This window comes from Pteronotus mesoamericanus, unplaced genomic scaffold, assembly GCF_021234165.1.
Source record: "Pteronotus mesoamericanus isolate MK-2021 breed Mesoamerican mustached bat unplaced genomic scaffold, CSHL_Meso_final contig_130, whole genome shotgun sequence".
Classification (NCBI taxonomy): domain Eukaryota; kingdom Metazoa; phylum Chordata; class Mammalia; order Chiroptera; family Mormoopidae; genus Pteronotus; species Pteronotus mesoamericanus.
The window spans coordinates 21,829,902-21,848,833 of NW_026555060.1; the positions used below are offsets into that span (position 1 = coordinate 21,829,902).

Below are 18,932 nucleotides of genomic sequence, written 5' to 3' on the forward strand. Positions count from 1 at the left end.
TTCATTCAGTTTGTTACTTATCAACAGGGACAAGTTCATAAGGTGAGGAAGGGTCTGGGGAGGGGTGGTTTGGTGTCAGGAAGGAGAATGAAAGTACCAATAATGTGTTGGATCAGACCCTGACTTCTACTCCTAATATCTTTTTACTTCTATTGGCATAATGCCTTGAGAGTAAGTTTTCTAAATTTTAAGTGGTATACTGAGAAATATATTCAGTGAAATGTCCATAGTAAATAACAAACCATAGAAAAATCTTTAGCTTTAGATCCAATTGAAAACAAAAATAAAGTTGATTATCTTCATCATCATCATCATCATAGCTAGAAGTTGGAAGAACTTACTGTGTCTAGCTTTATGCAAAATGTTTTACATTTATTATCTCATCCAATATTCTCCACAATCCTATCAGGTCTCAATTTTACAGATGAGAAAACTGGGACTTGAGATATTAGATATTCAAGGTGATAAGCTAAAGTATAAATTCATTTCAAGGCTAGAGTCTACTCTCTTAACTATCACATTTAATATATGAATTCTCCTATGGCTAAGTATTCTGTAGTCAAAGAACATTTTCCAAAATTGCATTGACTGTCTGTGCACATCATGTGTTTTAATTTTTATTTTGAAATTTAATTCCCTCCCCACAGTACCCTCAAACTGCACTTGAAAATGGAGAATCTACCATCAAAGGGGGTGATAAACCCCCAAAGTAAGAAAGGATTACTTTATGGAGGTACTTAATTGCTAGTTCAGAGCGTAACTACATATAATAGGCAGGATTTGACCACTGCAGTTACTTCAGACAATTTGAATGACATGGTCAGAGGAGTAGGAACTATGTTAATTATGACCACTGCTTACTTTCATTCTAGGAGGCCGATATTGTTCTAAACCCCTTACAAATATTAAAGGCCGCATATTAAGGGTCCATCTTTCTCCTGAAGTCCAGCTTTTCATGTCTGATTGTGTGCTTGGCATAGCCACTTGGATGTCTAATAGATATCTCAAGTTTAACATGTCTCGAACTAAACCCCTGGTCTACCACTCTGACCTAGCTGCTGTAACACCCTTCTCTATCTCAGCTGATGGCAACTCCATCCATCCAGTTGCTCAGGCCAAAAACCTTGTCATTATCCTTGACTGTTTTGTCCACATCTAGCCCATTAGGGTAGACTTTTGGCTCAACTTTCCAAATATGACCAGAATCCAGACAGGTCACCACCTCTATGCTACCCTCCTAGTCCAAATCACCATCATCTCTAGCAGGATCTCTGTAATAGATTCTCAATTGCTCTCTTCAGATCTACCTTTGTTCTACTGCCGTCGATTCAAATACATCAACCAAAGTCTATCTCCACATCTAAGTCAGAGCAGGTGTCTCCTCTGCTCCAAACCCACTAAAGACTTGCCATTTCCCTCAGAAAAATCCAGGGCCTTACAGTGGCCATGAGGCCCTGCGTGGTCTCTTTGGATGTGGTCTTGCAGCAGCCTCATCTAAGAGAGGAATGGGGAATGCAGTTATCCAGATCTCCAGATGCCAATTATATGTAAATGCTACTTATATTATCAATGTTGTCTGAAGAATATCACCATAGGTAGAGATACCTTTCTAGGGGAAGACGAGCATGTTCAGTAAGATTCGTATAAACGTGTAAACTGCAAGAGTCACCCCTGGGAATTCTTATCCTGTAGAGCAGCACACAGGAAGGAGTGAGACTCTAAGGGAAATGGTCCCATGGCAAAACACTTAAAATTTTACAGCCACATGTAGGGAGAAGATTTCCTCAGAAGAAAAGCAATTATGCTGATGTTTTGGATGTTAAGAAAATGCAGTTAAAAAAGGAGGCAAACTTGGTGTCATTAAAAATCCAGTACATACAAGTCCATTTATGTAAATATATCAATTATTTTTACTGGTATTTAATGTTAAGATACCCTCTGGATAACTGAACATTAGTGTGCAGAAATTAAGAAATTAACTCATTAAAAATCTCCTTATCGAAGTTCAAAACCCATGGGGTGGTGTGGGGGAGGACAGTTTCAGTGATCATGCATATTTTTCATAGTATGAGTCCTGAAAAAAACAGAATTTGGTATTGGGGGTTAATAAGGGGTAGAAGGGGAGAGGTAGGTAAAACAGGAAAAATAAATACTTAACTGTCATCAGGTATTCAAAGCAGCCCTGTCTCATTTAATCTTTACAAACACTCTATGAAGAAGATATGATGCTCCCATTTTATAGATGAGGAAACTACGTCTTGGAAAAGTTAAGTTACTCCGAAGGAGTGTGAATAAATCCAGATTGTGTTTGTCCTCCAATGCCATGCTCCTAGGCCGTGCTGCCCCTTCTGCGCATCCACCCATCCATACCGCTCCCTTCCTCCTCCCCAGCGCTCACCTGTGGAGAAATCCAGCCCATCACAAAAACGTCAGAGCATCCCGCACCAGGGATGTCTAACAAGGTGACTTAACCACATTAAACTGACACTCAGTTGGATGACTTCCAGGGACTGTCAAGGTGCTACTGAAGTTGCATTTATGCAAGTGCCTTTTTTTTTCACTTGGAGAAAGGATTGACCCCAGATGTCAGAAGGGTACCACGGGAAAATGCATTCTGCTTGACGTCTTTCAGATAAGGATTAAACAGAGGTCCTGCCCCTCCCAGGCATCAATAATCTCGAAGGTCTCCTCCTGTAAGTGTAGGTGTCAACCTCAGCCAGTCCTTCTCATTCCATATTCTCTACCCATGAATAATTACGTTGTTTCTTATTCCAATCTCCCCCAGCCTTTAAGGTAACTACTTTTCACCTCTTGCCCTCAGCAGTCAGTGAGATGGTTGTGAGACGCAGAAGAGCTTCTGCATTTCTCACCAGACAGGGTCCCTTCTTCCAGGTGCACGAAGTGATTGCATTGCATTCAATATCATGGGATTTCCCAGGCAGAAGTTGAGATTTTTGTATCAAGTGTTTGTTCTTGTCATTCATATTATATTATTTCTTTTGTTGCACGTTTGACACTTTCACTCTTCAACTAATAAGCAAATTCTGTCTCTCTAAGGAACAGGCATAAATTTATGACAAACATATTGCCATTGGCTAAGAAAATGGTGACTAAAGTGATCTGGCTATCTTTGTTTTCAGAATATGGTTATCACTTATTAATGTTTTAAAGTTGGTACTAAAATGCAGGACAGTCGATTCTCTTTTTCATACCTCTTTATAGTCTAGATCTTATCCAAGTGCCGAGGGGTTTCGTGTAATGTCAACGTGCACTCTGAGCGGGAGCCAGGACGTCTGCGTGAAGCGGTAATTCAGACCAGGCTCTGTGGGCTATCTAGGTGAAAAGAACTAAGGAGCAGAGGGAAGGATTTGATGCCTGGGTGTGATCAAGATGGCAATAATGCCTCACATTTGTCTGGGGCTTTACAGTTTCAAAGAGCTCTCATACATTCAAGCACACCGTCATGAATTAATCCATCAAACATCTGCTGTCTTGTACTATCACATACCTTGCGTTAACCTCTGTAATGGGAATACCGATATGAGTAAGAAATTTAAGCTGCTGTCTTAAGGAACTAAAAGGCTAAGGAAAGAGATAGATATTTAAACTAATAACTACAATTAAGTGTGTTAAAAGTTTTTTATAGTACCAATAAATACAAAGTACTGTGAAAGAATAATTAAAGGAGGGACTCATTTGAGTCGAGTCTTGAAGAAGACTATTCAGATCAAAGTGGGCGGGATTCAGGTGTGGGTGACGGATGATGCCACAGAAGAAACTGTTGAGAGAGGGGGAAAAACTTGTTGATCCTGAAGATAAGGAAGTAATTATCAGAGCTAAAGTGTATGAGAGGAGAAGCACCCGCCCATTCATCCATCCAATAATAAATCGTTGGTCATCTACTTACTATGAGATATGAGCTAGGAAAACAAAGATAAATAACACACAGACCCATCCTTCAAAAAGTTCAGTGTCTATTAGGGAAAAGAGACGGAGAATCAAATAATTGCTTTACAGACCATACTGAGTGTAAGAACAGAAGTCCTACTAGGAACTGGAGGAAGATAGCAAACACTGCTTGGTTAGTTCAGGGAAAGCTTTGCGGAGAAGGAAACCTCTGATGAGCCGCGTTTTGAAGAAAGACTGGCAAATGGACAGGGAGAATGGGGCATTCACAGCCAAGGGACTAACTAGCTTGCGTGAGAAACATGTAAGAACAGTCAGTACAGTGCACTCAAGGTCATGGTCAGTGTGGCTTTAGCCCAAGTTCCCTATCTGTACTAGAGAGAATGGGAGCGGAGGTAGAAGGATGGGTGGGGATCAGATGACCAAGGCGTTTGGATATTGTGCTGAAGGTCAAGGGGAACCATTAAACAGTTTTACGTCAGGGTGGAGGACCGTAGTCAGATTTGAATTTGGACCCATCAGAGTGGTGGCAGTGTGGCGGCTAGGTGAGGGAGCGAGGCTACGGGAGAGGTTCCTGTTTGGAGTCTGTTACAACAGTTTAGGTGACAAACAAGGGGCTGAATTAAGTTAACAACAGAGGATGGATAGGAGGACCTGTATTTTGAGATCTTAGTGAGGTAGACAGGTCCTATCACATGGGGGTACAGCGGAGGGAGGAATCTAGGCTGACATCTGGGTGAATAATGCTGTCATTAACCAGAATAGGGCAAGCAAGAGGAAGAGTAAGCAATGAGGCACTGTCCCCATGGTGACAGCGCTGGAGAAGGAGAATCAAGGACATTCCTGGGCAGTGGATTAGATATTGGCATCCTTAAATGGTACCAAGAATATGGGAGGACCACGTTCTGAAACTCATAATGAACTGGTGAAATAATTATGCCACATATTAACGTTATTGTATAAATGAAGAAACAAAAGCTTGAATCTTTTAAGTGATCAAGAACCCAGGCATTCCTGCTCCTAGTCACCTGCACTCTCCCCTACTGCACTGTGACCGCTGTGACCGTGTTGTCACTTTGTCATTCATCACCCACACCCGTCGGTGAATTCCTGAGCCTAGAGGGAGAGGACCAGGAGGGCAGCTCTGCTTGAGACCAGACTAGCTCAGGGCCTGACACAGGCAGAAGCGTAGAATACAGTTAATGCTAAAACATATGAACTTGACCAAATAACTTTTTAAATTGGCATACAAAGACAATAATAAGTGGATGCTTATGTACAACTGATTTATTAACCACAATGTTGAATTTTAATGACTTATTAATATAAAAAATTATTTACCACCTCTCCCCCACTGAATTCCTCATTTTTTAAAAATTCTCACCCCAGGGTAGGTTCATTGATTTTTAGAGAGAGAGAAATATTGATGTGAGAAAGAAGCAATCCCATATGTGCCCCGACTGGGGATCGAACCCACAAACTAGGTAAGTACCCTGACTGGGGATTGATCTTGCAACATTTTGGTGTATGGGACAACACGCCAACCAACTGAGCCACCCAGCCAGAGCTCAAACCATCAATTTAAAACTAATGAATATTTGTACATATAGTGTTATGGGATTCTTTGTTATTTTAAGAGTTTTTCAACAGCTGCTCAAAAGCATAACTAAACTCACCTAATACTATTCATGAAATAATCTAAAATGAATTTTAAAATACTTATAATGCAATGTCTAAAGGAAATTAATACATAAATCATTATAACCTAATAAATTAAATGTTAATATAATTCTAAAACATTACTCATGTATATTCTTATACTGCAAATGGAAGTTCCATCTTTATTATAAAATCTGAAAAACTCTTAATTGCTAAATTTTAACTTATTTTAATGTCAAAATAGAAACTACTATATAGAATGATACATGTTTTTAATGATGACCTAAACATTGCCTATGGTTAGAAAGTATAATCTGCTACTTCAATGAAATATTTGCCAGAAATTTTGGTTTCATACACACTCAAAACGTTCAGTTAAACTGGCACATTCACATTATACACTGATTTATCCCCATTTATGTAGGCACTTTAAAGATTCATTTATCTTTTTGTGTCAAGGCATTACTTTTATGGAACAGTCTTTTCCACATTAGAGAATAACTGGGAATGAAAAACAAGAGAAAAATAATTCAGATTGCATGCATTTATTTCCTTTTATCTATATTTGAACAAGCATATCCCCCCCCCCCATTACTCTCTGACTGCTTGGGTCCATACCATACAGAGATGTTCAATGACATCATAGGAAGGAACGATGTCACATTTTCAATATTATGGCTTAAGTGCAGGCTTACACCAAAGGAACAGATGGCTGGAAGAGAGAGGAAAAACCTTATTTGAATTACACTAAAACTAGAAGTTGGCTCTGAATTGTGAAATGTAATTAAAACTTTATATTAAAATACATTTTGTGGTTTATACACCCTGGGAGGACCTTTTTACCATATGAACTTTCCAGCTGCCACACAGCACAAAAGACGCTGCATTTTTCATGTAAGGCGACACACAGTTCAAGGAATGACGGTATTGAGGAGAGTGAAGATAAATCTCAGGGACATGACAATCCTATTTGTTAAAATGTCACATTTCATGGGAATGGTGTCAAAGTCGTGAAATATTGCTTTGGAAGAAAAAAATTCCTAGGGAAGGGTATGGTAGGTATAATGAACCGGAGAGAATGCACGCCCAGTGCCTGCGCCGGCCCTGCCGCTGGGCCGGTCTGCCCAAACGTCTCCGTCACAGAGTGCAGTTTGGGCTATTCAACCAATATCAATTACAGGCATAACTTAATTGCATTTTATTTGGCACTTTTACCGTTATTGCAGAGCTTTGCTGCATTTAAGTTTGTCAAACATTTGTCTGGATTTTCTTTTTAAATAGGTCCTGTCTTGAAAGGAAGTCCAAGATTAATAATCATGGGGGGAAATATGCATAACACTTAAAAGGTTAAAAATAATTTTTCTTAACATGTTTTGACAGATGAGCAAAAGACTGGGAGGGTTAAGCGACCTGCTCAAGGTCACACAGCAAATCGGGACTAGAATTAGGCGCCGTGGCCCCGACACCCCTGTTTCTCACCGTCCCGTGCAGACATAGACTGGGCATGGCTTTAATGAAAGCACAGCTGCTGCCCCTGTCATACTCCTGAAACATATGCCAAGTTTGTGTTTTTATGTCAGTGAGTTGCTCTACAAACCAGTGTAGATTTTCATGTGAAATTTAGCCATAGTCACACCCAAGTACATATACAAGTAGCCATGATTACATGTTTAAAAGCGTCTATTTTTTAACATTTTCCTATCATCTGCCATAGCAACAGCAGAAGAAATGTCAGTGGACATTAGTAAATGGGAAAAGAGAAGTGTTATTAGTAAATATTTTCTTCAAAAAAAATTCACTTGCTTTTCAGGTCCCTCCCGGCTTTGTTGCCTGAGCTAATTTCCGTCATTTCTCATTCTGGGATTGGATCTGAGAGAATATGACTGGGTAAGTTGTCTTTACTGTACTTAATGTGCACAATGTACATACAATACAATGCACATCATTTTTTTCACTGCATCCTATGCATTATGCACATAATGAATGCATATACACAATCCTAATAATAAACTGCTAAGAAATACAGCACATACACACAGAATTCTAAATGTTTACACCATGTCATGTGCATGACATTCCAATTGTTTTTTTTTAACTGCTACCATACTGTTTAGATACATAAAGATGTTTTGCCTGATTTAAGTTTGTCAAATATTTGCCTGGAATTCTTCTTTAATTACTTCATATTATTTTACTATACTCACAGGAATTGTAAATGTACAGTTCCAAGGATATCGGGTAATCATTTTTTGGTGGCTTTTCAAAGAAAAACTTAAGGTTAAGAGTCACCATAATTATAATTAAATAACCATTTTGAAGGCAGAGAATGGGTCTTGCTCCCTGCTACCTCCCTGGTTTATGGTGATTAGGCATTCAAAAAATATTTGTGGAAGGAAGAAGGAAGGGAGGGAGGGAGGGAGAAATATCCCACTCCATCTAATTAAGAGCATGAAAAACATATCAAAATTGTATCCTTTAAGGAGGTGGGTAGATCAGGCGTGGATAATCAAGTGTAAAGAGAATAAAATGTGCTAGCCCTTTTCCTTTGTCAGAAACCCTTGGGTCAAATTCTGCAGGGAACAATTTTCAAAGATAGAAGATGCGCTATATTCCTGAACTTCATTACCATTGTATCCGTCCTCAAACTCCAGGCCCTGGATTTCCATCAAAGCCCTTTAGTTTGTTAAAAAGATAACTAAGTAGAAAAAACATTGAGGCCCACCACCTGCCTGGCGCCTTCTCTGGCGTTCAAAATGTAATTGGTAAATAGTCCTGTTGTTTTACCCAACTTCCCTTGGTCATGGAAGAAGTGTGTTGCGACATAATAACTACAGCTACTCCAGAGCATATGAAGGATGAAAATTCCTTGGAGGTGAATCACAAAAAGACTATCTGTGGAGTGTCTTCTTAGACCACGTACAGCCCATATTAGGCCAGGGAAGAGGTAGTGCTGTGATTGTTTGCCACCTGGAAATGTGGATAGACTTTTAACAGGTAATAAAATTATAGTAAGTGATTAAAAGGCATAAGGTCTTTGTGGATTAAAAGCCCAAGCAGGAATAGAAATGCTGGTGTGGTTTTCCAATACATGTTGACTTTGGGTGGCTCTGCCCGCCAAGGACAGCCCCCTTTGCGGTTCTCTAGGGTTAAGTCCGCAGCAGTGACGGGCACTTCCTCAGGCCGGTTTTTCTTACAGAGAACAGATGGTGAGGGGAGGGCCCAGACACTGAAGCAGATTTATCTTGTCAGGCTGTTATCTCCAGGTAAATGACCTTAAGTAGGTCATGAATGATCACATGACAACAATGTGGTTCAGAGGTGTGCTAAGGCTGTGGCCATTGGGTTAACCCTTCCCTCTCAGGGTCGCAAGTGCTCCTTTCGGACAGGCACAGAGCAGTGTGTTGTTGCTCTTGTGTGTGTGGGAGTGTGTCTGTACATATATTTGTAAGGTAAAATGCCTTATGCATGAATGTTGGTGAAGATTTGTGTCTTTTCAAAAAAAACATTTAATTGCTTCAATGAGATATAGACATCCCAGTATATTTTATTTTGTGTTCTCAAATGACAGAAATGCTACCTTTAAGGGGAAAAATGAACAATTTTACACACAGTCAAGGCTGAGTGTCAGCTCCGCTGGAAAGCCCACTGCTGTCAAGGGGCTGCAGGGCAGAGCCGGCGCCTTGACTTGTTACGTCACAGTAACAACAGCCTCTGGGTTCAGAACCTTCTCCTTTATGCCTGAGAAAACACGGCGGGAGGAACAAAATGATTTTTTTTTTCTGGAGGCCTTGTTTTCAGGATGCTTTTCTTCTTGTGAGTTGTCTGTGCATTTTGCTGCATGAAATACATGCCCTTTTGTGATTCGTCGCCATTGTAAAGCTGAAGCCCTTGCCCTTTCAGTAAAGATCAGATTGTGTGTGTAGCCCGCAGACCTCCGAGAGTCTGTGAAAGGCTGACCTAGTCCAGCGGCAGCCCGGCAACTGTCTTGCTGTGAACAGTCACATCGAAAAGCTAAAGTTGCCTACACCTGCCTCCCTGATTAATTTTTTCTGTTACTTTATTTAATTTGTTTTTCCAAATGTGCTACATTTTCCTCAGTTGCCTGTCCTCTGAAATGTTCATCTTTCTATATCTTTGTTTGCCAGGCACTGGAACCCTGAAAAATCCCTAATATAGACCCAGAGTAAGTGGCTGTTCTAGGATTTTCTAGGATGCTCGGAGTTCATCTGATGTCACAGCAATTTCTCCATCCCATCCTGAGCATTGTAGAAAAGAAAATGCATATACAAATGTATATACATCTATGTATACATATATATGTTGTTTGATTTTATGAGCAAGGAACATACATATATATTGATTTTATGAGCAAGGAATAAACATGTGTATGTGTATATATATATATATATAGTTTGATTCTATAAGCAAGGGAGTTCTACTCTGCTAGGAGTTAAGGTTTATTTCACAATTTTTAGTGAAACCTTATTTTCTCTTATTGCTAAGCATAATTCTCTAACTTACCTACATGTTTAACTATAAACAGATAGAATAGAAAGACTCTTCCTTAAGAATAATTGTGAATCAGTTTCAGGCAGCATGGCAGACTAAACGTTCACAGAAAACCTTTCCATGATAGTGTAAGTAAAATATTCAACAACGAAAGGCGCAATACTTTAAATGCTTGGTTCAGCTGGTGGGAAAGTAAAGGGCTTGGTCAGGGGCAGAAACAAGAGAGCAGACAAAATGAGAAGTGAGGGGAACCCAGGGCTACCATTGTCCGGGGGGTTCAATGGGCCCAGTAATAGAGAGCCATGGGTAGAACAGGGCAGGAGACAAGCTGGAGACAGAGCGTCGGCCAGACAGCGTGTGCAGGAAGCATCCCTCTCACCTAAAACACCCACGTGGAGGGACTAGTTAAAAACTGGCCCACAGAAGGAGTCTTTCAAGATTATGTCTTTCTTAGTCTTCTCTTCTGGTAAAAGGGAGGCAGGCTGAGAAAAAAGCTTCCTCTGAGAATCCATAACCACAAGCCTGCACTCGCTGAGTTTAGGGGACGGAATTCATAATATCTGTGTGGTTCTAAACTCTTCAAGCCAAAAGTTTAGTTTTAAAGGTCACAAAAGAGACAAATACCGTATCATTACACTGTATAAGGTACCTAGAGTAGTCACATTCATAAAGAGAGACAGTTGAATAGTTGTTGTCATGGGCCTGGCATAGAGGGAGTAGGAAGTTGTTTAATGGGTATAGAGTTTCAGTTTTGCAAGATGAAGAGAATTCTGGAGATTGGTTGGACAATAACGTGACTATACGTAACACCGTTGAACTTCATACTTCAAAATGGTTAAGGTGGTAAATTTTGTTACATGTATTTTACCACAAGTCATACAATTTTTTAAAAGTTTAGTTTAAAGTAATACCAGGTGAGTAGTGCCCCATAACTACCTATAAGAAACAAACAACCAAGAAACGGAGGGGAAAAAAAACCCTAACCTCAACCCAGGACTCATAATAATTTCTAAGGAATTGAAAAATCACAGTCATTTTTTTACATTGAAGAAAATAATCTCACATAAATAAGAACTGGAAGAGTGAACAAACTATAAAATTAGAGTAAAAAAGGACAATAGAAATTAGATCGATTAATTATAAGGTAAACGTTCTGTGCATAATATTTTTTAACATGAGATGTAACATGTTAAAGGAAAAAACCTCAAAGTTAACAAAGCAGATTTGAAAAGTAACAAAGAGAGCTTACAGAAATAAAGAGAAAAAACAGTTTTTAGTGTTAGAAACCAAACTGATAGTCTAAGCAACAGATTCCTTTCACTGGAGAGAGAAGTATTAAATAGGAAGAAAGAATTGAAGAAATTACAGTTCAAAGATGAAATTGTATAGAAATATGAAGAAGATGTTAAGAGACATGGAGGATGGTAACGAGATCCTACATATATCAAGTTGGTGTTTATGATACAAATATAAAGAAAATATGGATGAAGCAACATTTGAAGAGACAAGGACTGCGGTTTTGCAGAAACAATGAAAGACACATCCTCATATCCAGGAATCCCAATTTAGAAGGAACCTTAATGTATTATTAGTCACATTGTGACTGTGCTAATTCCTTAATCGATTCAATTTAAATAAAGGCTAATGTGTAGCCTTCGCAACATTGTTAGGCTTATTCATGAGATTAACTCCAGCCAACATCTGCTTGTATAGTCAGCGCCTTTGCTGTCCCCTACACATCTAATTGTCCATAATCATCTGGTGCTTTGCTTTAATTTGTACATAATCTGCTTACCTATCAATGTGCGACATAACTGTTTTGGAGATGTCTGTGCCTGCTTCTTGCAATATTCGGATAATCTGAAAGGGTGCACTTGGATTCCTTCCGGGATGAATGATAACAGGACAGCGCAGCTGAGCCTGAGCTTGGGCTGTTGCCTGGAGAACCTTCCTTTCACTCTCAGTCAGAGGCCAGGAACAACCAATTTCCCCAATAACGCCGCACTTGATGCTGGTTCCATCAGCTCCATGGAGGATTTCATTAATGAGGACATCAGTAAGCTAAGGAAGAGTGGGAATAAAAATATGCTACTGAATGTGGAATTTCTCAATGTAGAGTCACCACAGTGTGTTAATGAGCTTATCCATGTAGTCATTCATTCTTCAAAAATGTATTCATCATTCATTCAACTAATATTGGTCAAGGAGAAAGGCACTTTGCTCGCCAAATCTCAAATTCAACAAGTTTTCCTAAATCAAAGTTTCAGTAATATCTCATTGTGACTATTTAACAGAAACTTATCGCTTTAGGAAGCTATAGAGGAAAAAAAATGACTTAATGAAAGTACATTCAGATGAGAAAAAAATCTATAATTTAATTTGAGGAGCATTTAGACATAAAAAGATTGCCCTTCAATTTACATCAACTGTATCAAGCAATTCTTTAATTCCTCCTTATTTATACATTCCTTTATCCTATACAGCACAGAAAACTCAAAGCACATAATACTAACATTACATTTTTTGTCAGATGTATAGTTACTGCGAAGAGTGCTTAGAAGACTGTGTAATAATAGTTGACATAATGAGAGTACTCAAATAATGTAAACATATGAAAACGGAAAGGCCTGATTGAAAAGTAATGCAGATAAAGTTTTGAAATGCAAAGTGTTTGAAAGATGAACTGATTCTTTGTAAGAACTGTAGCTGACATGCTATACCTATCGAACAGGCAATAGAAGAACCAAATGAATGTACACACGTATGTGTAAACATGTATGTCTGGAAAGAGAGCACATACGCATGCCCCAAAGTTTTGCTGCTTATTTGTTCTTTTTGTCCCTGAAAGATTTGCTTCCTTCTGCCCGTTCTTGCTTAAAATCTTATGACAAAAAAAAGGGAATAGATTTTCTTCCCTTCTGTCTGGTAAAAAGAGAAGGAAACATATTTGCAAATGTGCCCATCTCTGTCTGCCAAATTTCACCCTACAGTGAATTTTTATGGCTGGTTATTTGGTTATTATAAAATCCAGCAACAGGTTGCATAACTGAAGTTTATCATGAAAAACAGGTTTACAAACAGACTGGGATGCCACTACTGAGCAGGGATGCAGTATGTATAAATCTCAGTATTAAGTCGGATTTTGCAGTGACCCGTGATGCTTGTGCTTTATGAAATGAAATGTTCCCAATTTGGGTCTCAATGGGAAGATGTCTTTGCTATCTAGCACATTTCTGTAGAATTCCCAGCTACCTGTGAGTCAATGACATTTCCAAATGTAGAGACATGTAGGAATAATGCATCATGTGAATTCTGGCTATTTGGATGTATATACAAATATTATCAAGGAACTTAGGGCTTTTTACCTGCTCCACTGACATGGCTCTGGTCTCTGAAGAGTGAGTTGCATCCACATAAAACCCCGCCCCGGATATGATGTGGACGCCAGTCTCTTCTGCCAGCCACTTCAAAGTCTGCACGTCGCGGCCGATCCCAGTGGTCGTGTTCTCCACCAAAGCCCCTCCACCCTTAGCTTTAAAATACAACAATTCTTCTTTAATCGCTTCCGTCTCCTGATTCAACTGGAGATTCTCTTTATGGGAATAAGGGTTTTTCTGAATCCAAAACAAATTTTTCATCATGATAGGTTCCTTAGAGGTAGCTTCATGAGATGGTGGAGGTGGATAGTAACAGCAATCAAAGGTCATTGTCAAATGCTCATGGGTCAGGGTGCGGCCCAGTTTACGTGGCTCCACTAGGCCCAAAACAGTTTGGACTTTGCCACTTAAGGAAGACATTTCCGAGGGCACCAGGAGATGCTCTAAAAAGAGTGTTTTCTGGAAAAAAGAAAACCGTAATCAGAAACTTTAATTTAGCACATATATAAATTCTTTCCATAGGGGACGGGAGGCCGTGAATGTCCACCTGCGTAAGAGCCCGTGAAACGAGAACTATGATCTCGCTCATCATCCTGTCAAAGTCAGGGTCTGCCCCGTGTAAACTGTGTAAGTTCATTGCAGCTCTAAGTGACATGCATGGTGTTAAATGTCCCCTCACCACTGCCACTGGGACTCTTCTGCCTGATTAAATCCTGACCTCATCTACTAGAAATATTTCTTGATATTCAATTCACATTTTTCTTTTGTTTACCTTTATCTCATTAGTCATAGCTCTGCTTACTTGGACAATTCAACAATAATCTCCATTTAAAAAAACTTCATAATCGAGAAGTTCTACCAAAACGAGCCATCATGTATCAGAACTGTTTCATTTGTCATTTTTCAGCTAAATTAAATATACTGGGCTACCGATCATTCCATTATTCATTCACTGTCCAACGGAACAAACATGTGGAAGGTCCACCCCACGCCAGGAATTGAAGATAGAAAAAATAAGGCAAAATCTCTGACTTTGATCATTTCACAGATTATTCCCCAAAAAACAACTGGGGGCAGCACATCTAGATTTAATAATGAAAATAAAAAGGAAAACCAAACACACCTCTTCACTCTTGATGTTTTATTTTATCTCAGGTGCACAGTCAGAAACACACTTCTAAAATATAACTAAAAATCTTCATAATGAAAGCAACTCTGATTTACTGAAACTGAAATGTGCTCTCCCTAGGAAGCGTAGATATCTTTTCAGTTATCCTCTATTTACTTTAATTTGTAACATAAATTAAGTTTTAACCAAGTTTCTATCAGTGACAGCAGGAACCTCTATCCCAGCAATTTCATTTAAAAGTACCCTTCCTAAGTGAAGGAATTTCACTAGGAAAGAAAAAAAGCACTACTGAATCTGGTGGCCAAGAGCAAAGCTACTGCCAGGCACACGGCTCCTTCCACACAGAGCACCAACCAGACACATTCAGAGGACAGTGAAAACACTGACTGAGAACTGGGGCAAAGACAGTGCCTTCAGAAGTCCTCAAACTGTTCATTTAAAAGACATTCTGAAATCACTTTCGTCACATCCTTCTGAAGGCCTTCTCTGGCTTTCTGAGCATCAGTTTTCTCATCTGTAAATTAGAGTAACAATGCACATTTCATAGACTTTCATAAGAATTAAATTAGACCCCTGACCATTGTGGCTCATTTGGTTGGGCGTCATCCCACAAAGCAAAAGGTAGCCAGTTCAATTCCCAGTCAGGGCACATGCCTGGGTTGCAGGTTTGGTCCCGTTTGGGGATGGAGTGTGTAAGAGTGGCAACTGATGGATGTTTCTCTCCCTCTTCTTTTCCCTCCCTTCCCATATCTCTAAAAATAAAGTCTTTAAAAAAAAAAAAAAGAATTAAATACTACAGATAGAAAGACCTGTAAAAGTGTTTGGCACATAGCACATATTTGACAAATAGTAGCTTTGTTTTGCTAGTTCAGGAACAATTATGTATCTCCTAGGTTATTTCTTTTCAGAGAGTGATTGATTAGAGAGGGGTTCATTCGGGGGAGCAACGGGTATAGGATAAATTTGTAATGGGCACAGTGCACATATAAGGCAAGGTAAAAACAAGTCAGGGTTGGAGAAAAGGGAGTACTGTGTTAAAGGCCAATTTACATCAAGCCACTGCAATTATCTGGAATTTAGGTTCTTGATGCATATTGGCCTACAGCATGTATATGATTGATTTAGACCACTTGACAGGGAACTTTAGGATTTAGAAGCTAGCGTGGTAATTTGGTTTTGGTTGACAGTGGTCTTCAACAATCAAGCTTCCAATATCTAAATAATTCTCATGGGATCATGATAAAAGATGATGGCATTATGTTTAGAGCATCGCTATGTACCTCCCGCTCACTACACAGGGCTGTATCTTCCATTGATGATGTCTAGGAAATTGCTGTTCAATAATGTCTTATTCCCTGTTACTGAAAGCAAAGACAATGTAGCTAGTTCCTTCAGTTGATGAAACCATGGTGCCATTAATAATCAATTCAGTCTTCCATGGGGGTTCATTCGCTCTTCCCTTCCATCTGGCTGATGGCTTTACACATGTGTTCCTAGAGAGTCACAGGGGGCCAGAAACTTGGGCAAATTGATAAAATACCATCACTTTTACTAGAAGAGCACCAAACTGCATATTTAATTGATATAAATTTGAAAGAGCAATTTTGACAAGTTTCAAGCTCACAAGCTGTGAGTCTTTGTGAAGAAAAAAAAAAATCACTTAAGAAATGTCATCTCCTCTGGGAAGTTCCTTCAAATACTCACAGGCAGAACTAGGCAGTGCTCTGTGATAAGACACAATGTAACCCATACTTAAAGGATAAGAAAAGATTACCAAAGGGACTGTAGCACCACAGCTCTAAGCTGGTTTATGTCTTTTAGTGGGATATGTTTGTAGAATTCAGGAGTACTGTGCAGCTTAGGAAGCACTCTTCAGACCACATCCAGCCCGGAAATGGTTCTCTTCTCAGTGCACAGGCCAGGGCTGTTAATGGCCTTTGGTCGCAGGGATGAGGGCTCATGGAACAAGAACGAGAGCTGCAGTGCACAGACAGGAGTGACCCCCAAAAACAACAACAGAAAAGCAGGCTTTGAATACTCTGTGGAAAATCCATGGGAAGCTTTGTTCAGCATTAGCATTCACAGAAGGTGGTGGGAAAAGGAGTGACTGGAGCTATAAACACGTTTGCCACAGTTATACTTCAAATATGAAATCTCAGCAGATGGAGAGACTGAGGATAGGCTGCAATTACTATTACAGCCTGGTCAAAGGAAACAGCCTTTCTAATTCAAGTCGGTATAGAATCAAAAAAGAACATAGAACTTTAAAGGAAAAAAAGAACCAAAAAAAAAAAAGAGAAGAGAATCAGAAAACAGTACAACAGCAGTGAGCTAAAAACCAGACAGTATGTAGTATTTGCCATTTTTAAAAATACGTGCATGAATTCACTTTTATAAAATACATAACAAATTTACCAAATTTTGGAGATTTGCTAGTGGGTGGGTAGTTTGGGACAATGTTAATTTCACTGAGATTTCACCCTGACCATTATGCTTAAGATGTTTATGTCTACTTGGGTTGAATATCCCTTTCAGTTATATTTCATATTTTTGGAGGGGGAAGGACTTCCTGACTCTTTTTCATAAGAATGAGTGGAATTTCTCTTAAATGCAGTATGCTCCCCCCCCCACCCCCATGTTATAGACATGTGCTCTTTCCGTGCCCCGCCTGTGCTGCATCCAGTCCTAGACCTGATTAAAGGATGCTACTTTACAGTTGTAGATGCAGTGGTCAAATTGGCAAGTTGATGTCTGGTAAATCGGCTTTATTACTGGACTAAAAGTGTCTGGTTGCCTGAGAGCATCAACCCAATAAGACAGGAACAGGCGTTTGCAGCAAAGACAGTAAGGTTTAATTTTTATGATGTGGCCCACCCTGGAGACACAGGTGAGCTACTGCTCAAAGACCTGGATCCCCGATGGCTTCCATGGGATGGGTTATGTAGGGGAAAAATCATTAATCATGGTGATTAGGGAATTAGGGTCATGGTCTTCACTGATTGGTTAGCATGAGTGTAGGGGTAGTTGATCAGTGCATATGGTCCTGATGTCAGCCATGGTGTTGTCTGTCTGGTTTTGCAGCTTTTCTGGGCCTGGAGCTGAAGCACAACTGAGGCCTAGATGTTATCTCTATTTTGAACAAAACTGTCTCTGGAGTCAACAGACCTGGGGCTTTGTCCCTAAGTTATAGTTGATCAGAACCTCATTGTCCTGAAGGCTTAATGATTATAAGGGAGTGGACATGCAAGGGAGAAGGAGGCAGGTGAGTCAGGGTGCTGAGGCCAGTTCGAATCAACAGGAAGGAAAAGAGAAATGATCATATTAAAGGAATGAAGTTTCTATGCAGTGACAGTTTTCAGTTCACTTCTGCAACCACTGTGCAAGCTCTAATCCCCGCAATAAACTCCTCAGTCCATTTATTTTACCGTTGTTTTCCTTCCCTGATCAAACCTTAACTGATTTCTTTAAAAAAGGCATTCCAGAGTTTTATTTGGAAGGTATGAAGTGATTAAGCTGGCAGCTGTGGAGAGAACGGGAGGAAGGGGTTTCAGTGGGCATTGCTAGAATGTGGAGAAAATCAGAGGTGGCTTGGTCTGAGGTAACACCAGTACAGATGGTAAGGGCGCAGAGCAGTGAGGCGTAAGCAGATGGAAGTTTCCAACTGGACTCATTGGTGCTATAACAGTTCCCCCAAATAAATGGACTCCTACAAAAATAAGTGCCGGCTGGTGCAAATGTGTGGGCACTTCTATTTTTTTTTGTATGGGTTACATCACAAGGAGTGGCGATACTCTATCAACACTGCACTTAAAGTTGACATTTGATTTGTGACCAAAACCCTTCTAAAACCACATTATATTTTTTAAAGCTTGTTTGAATACATAATGTGCAGGTTCAAACCTGTGACATGTCTTCTCTCAAATAGCGTTGGTCTGGTGGCTGAACAACGGTGACACAAGGACTTCCTTCTCACATACATCACCTTGTGTCCGCTTGCCCCGGCATTTATGGTAAATGCATGGAGATCTACAACTTTTCATATTAAACACTGTCAAAAAAATCAATAACCATGCCTGAATAAAGAGAAAGAAATCCAACCACTTCAGGACACAGAGCAATAATGGGAGCCAGCAAGTTCTTCAAATTTAGACATAAATCAAGCGAAACCACTGAGAGATACAAATGAGCAGCTTTTATCTTGTATTCAGAGGAAAGTGGTAGGTTTTATTCCCGAGGTTTTTATTCTATTTGACTAAAGAAGTAGGAGAGAAAACCTAGGCATATTTCCAAATTCCAGACAACAGATATAAAGATGGCGGTAGAGATGTACCCAGGAAACGACACACCTGAAC

At 39.7% G+C, this 18,932-nt stretch overlaps 1 protein-coding gene across 1 annotated transcript in view; it reads right to left on the reverse strand.

The window, feature by feature from the left end:
• PTER (phosphotriesterase related) overlaps positions 1-18,932 on the reverse strand; it is a 54,767-nt gene that overhangs the window by 7,544 nt on the left and 28,291 nt on the right. The window contains exons 2-3 of the mRNA XM_054593157.1: positions 13,440-13,910; positions 11,870-12,135 (exon numbers count right to left, since the gene is read on the reverse strand). Coding sequence (XP_054449132.1) covers positions 11,870-12,135; positions 13,440-13,871 — 698 coding nt within the window. The 5' untranslated portion in view covers positions 13,872-13,910. The remainder of the gene's footprint in view (positions 1-11,869; positions 12,136-13,439; positions 13,911-18,932) is intronic.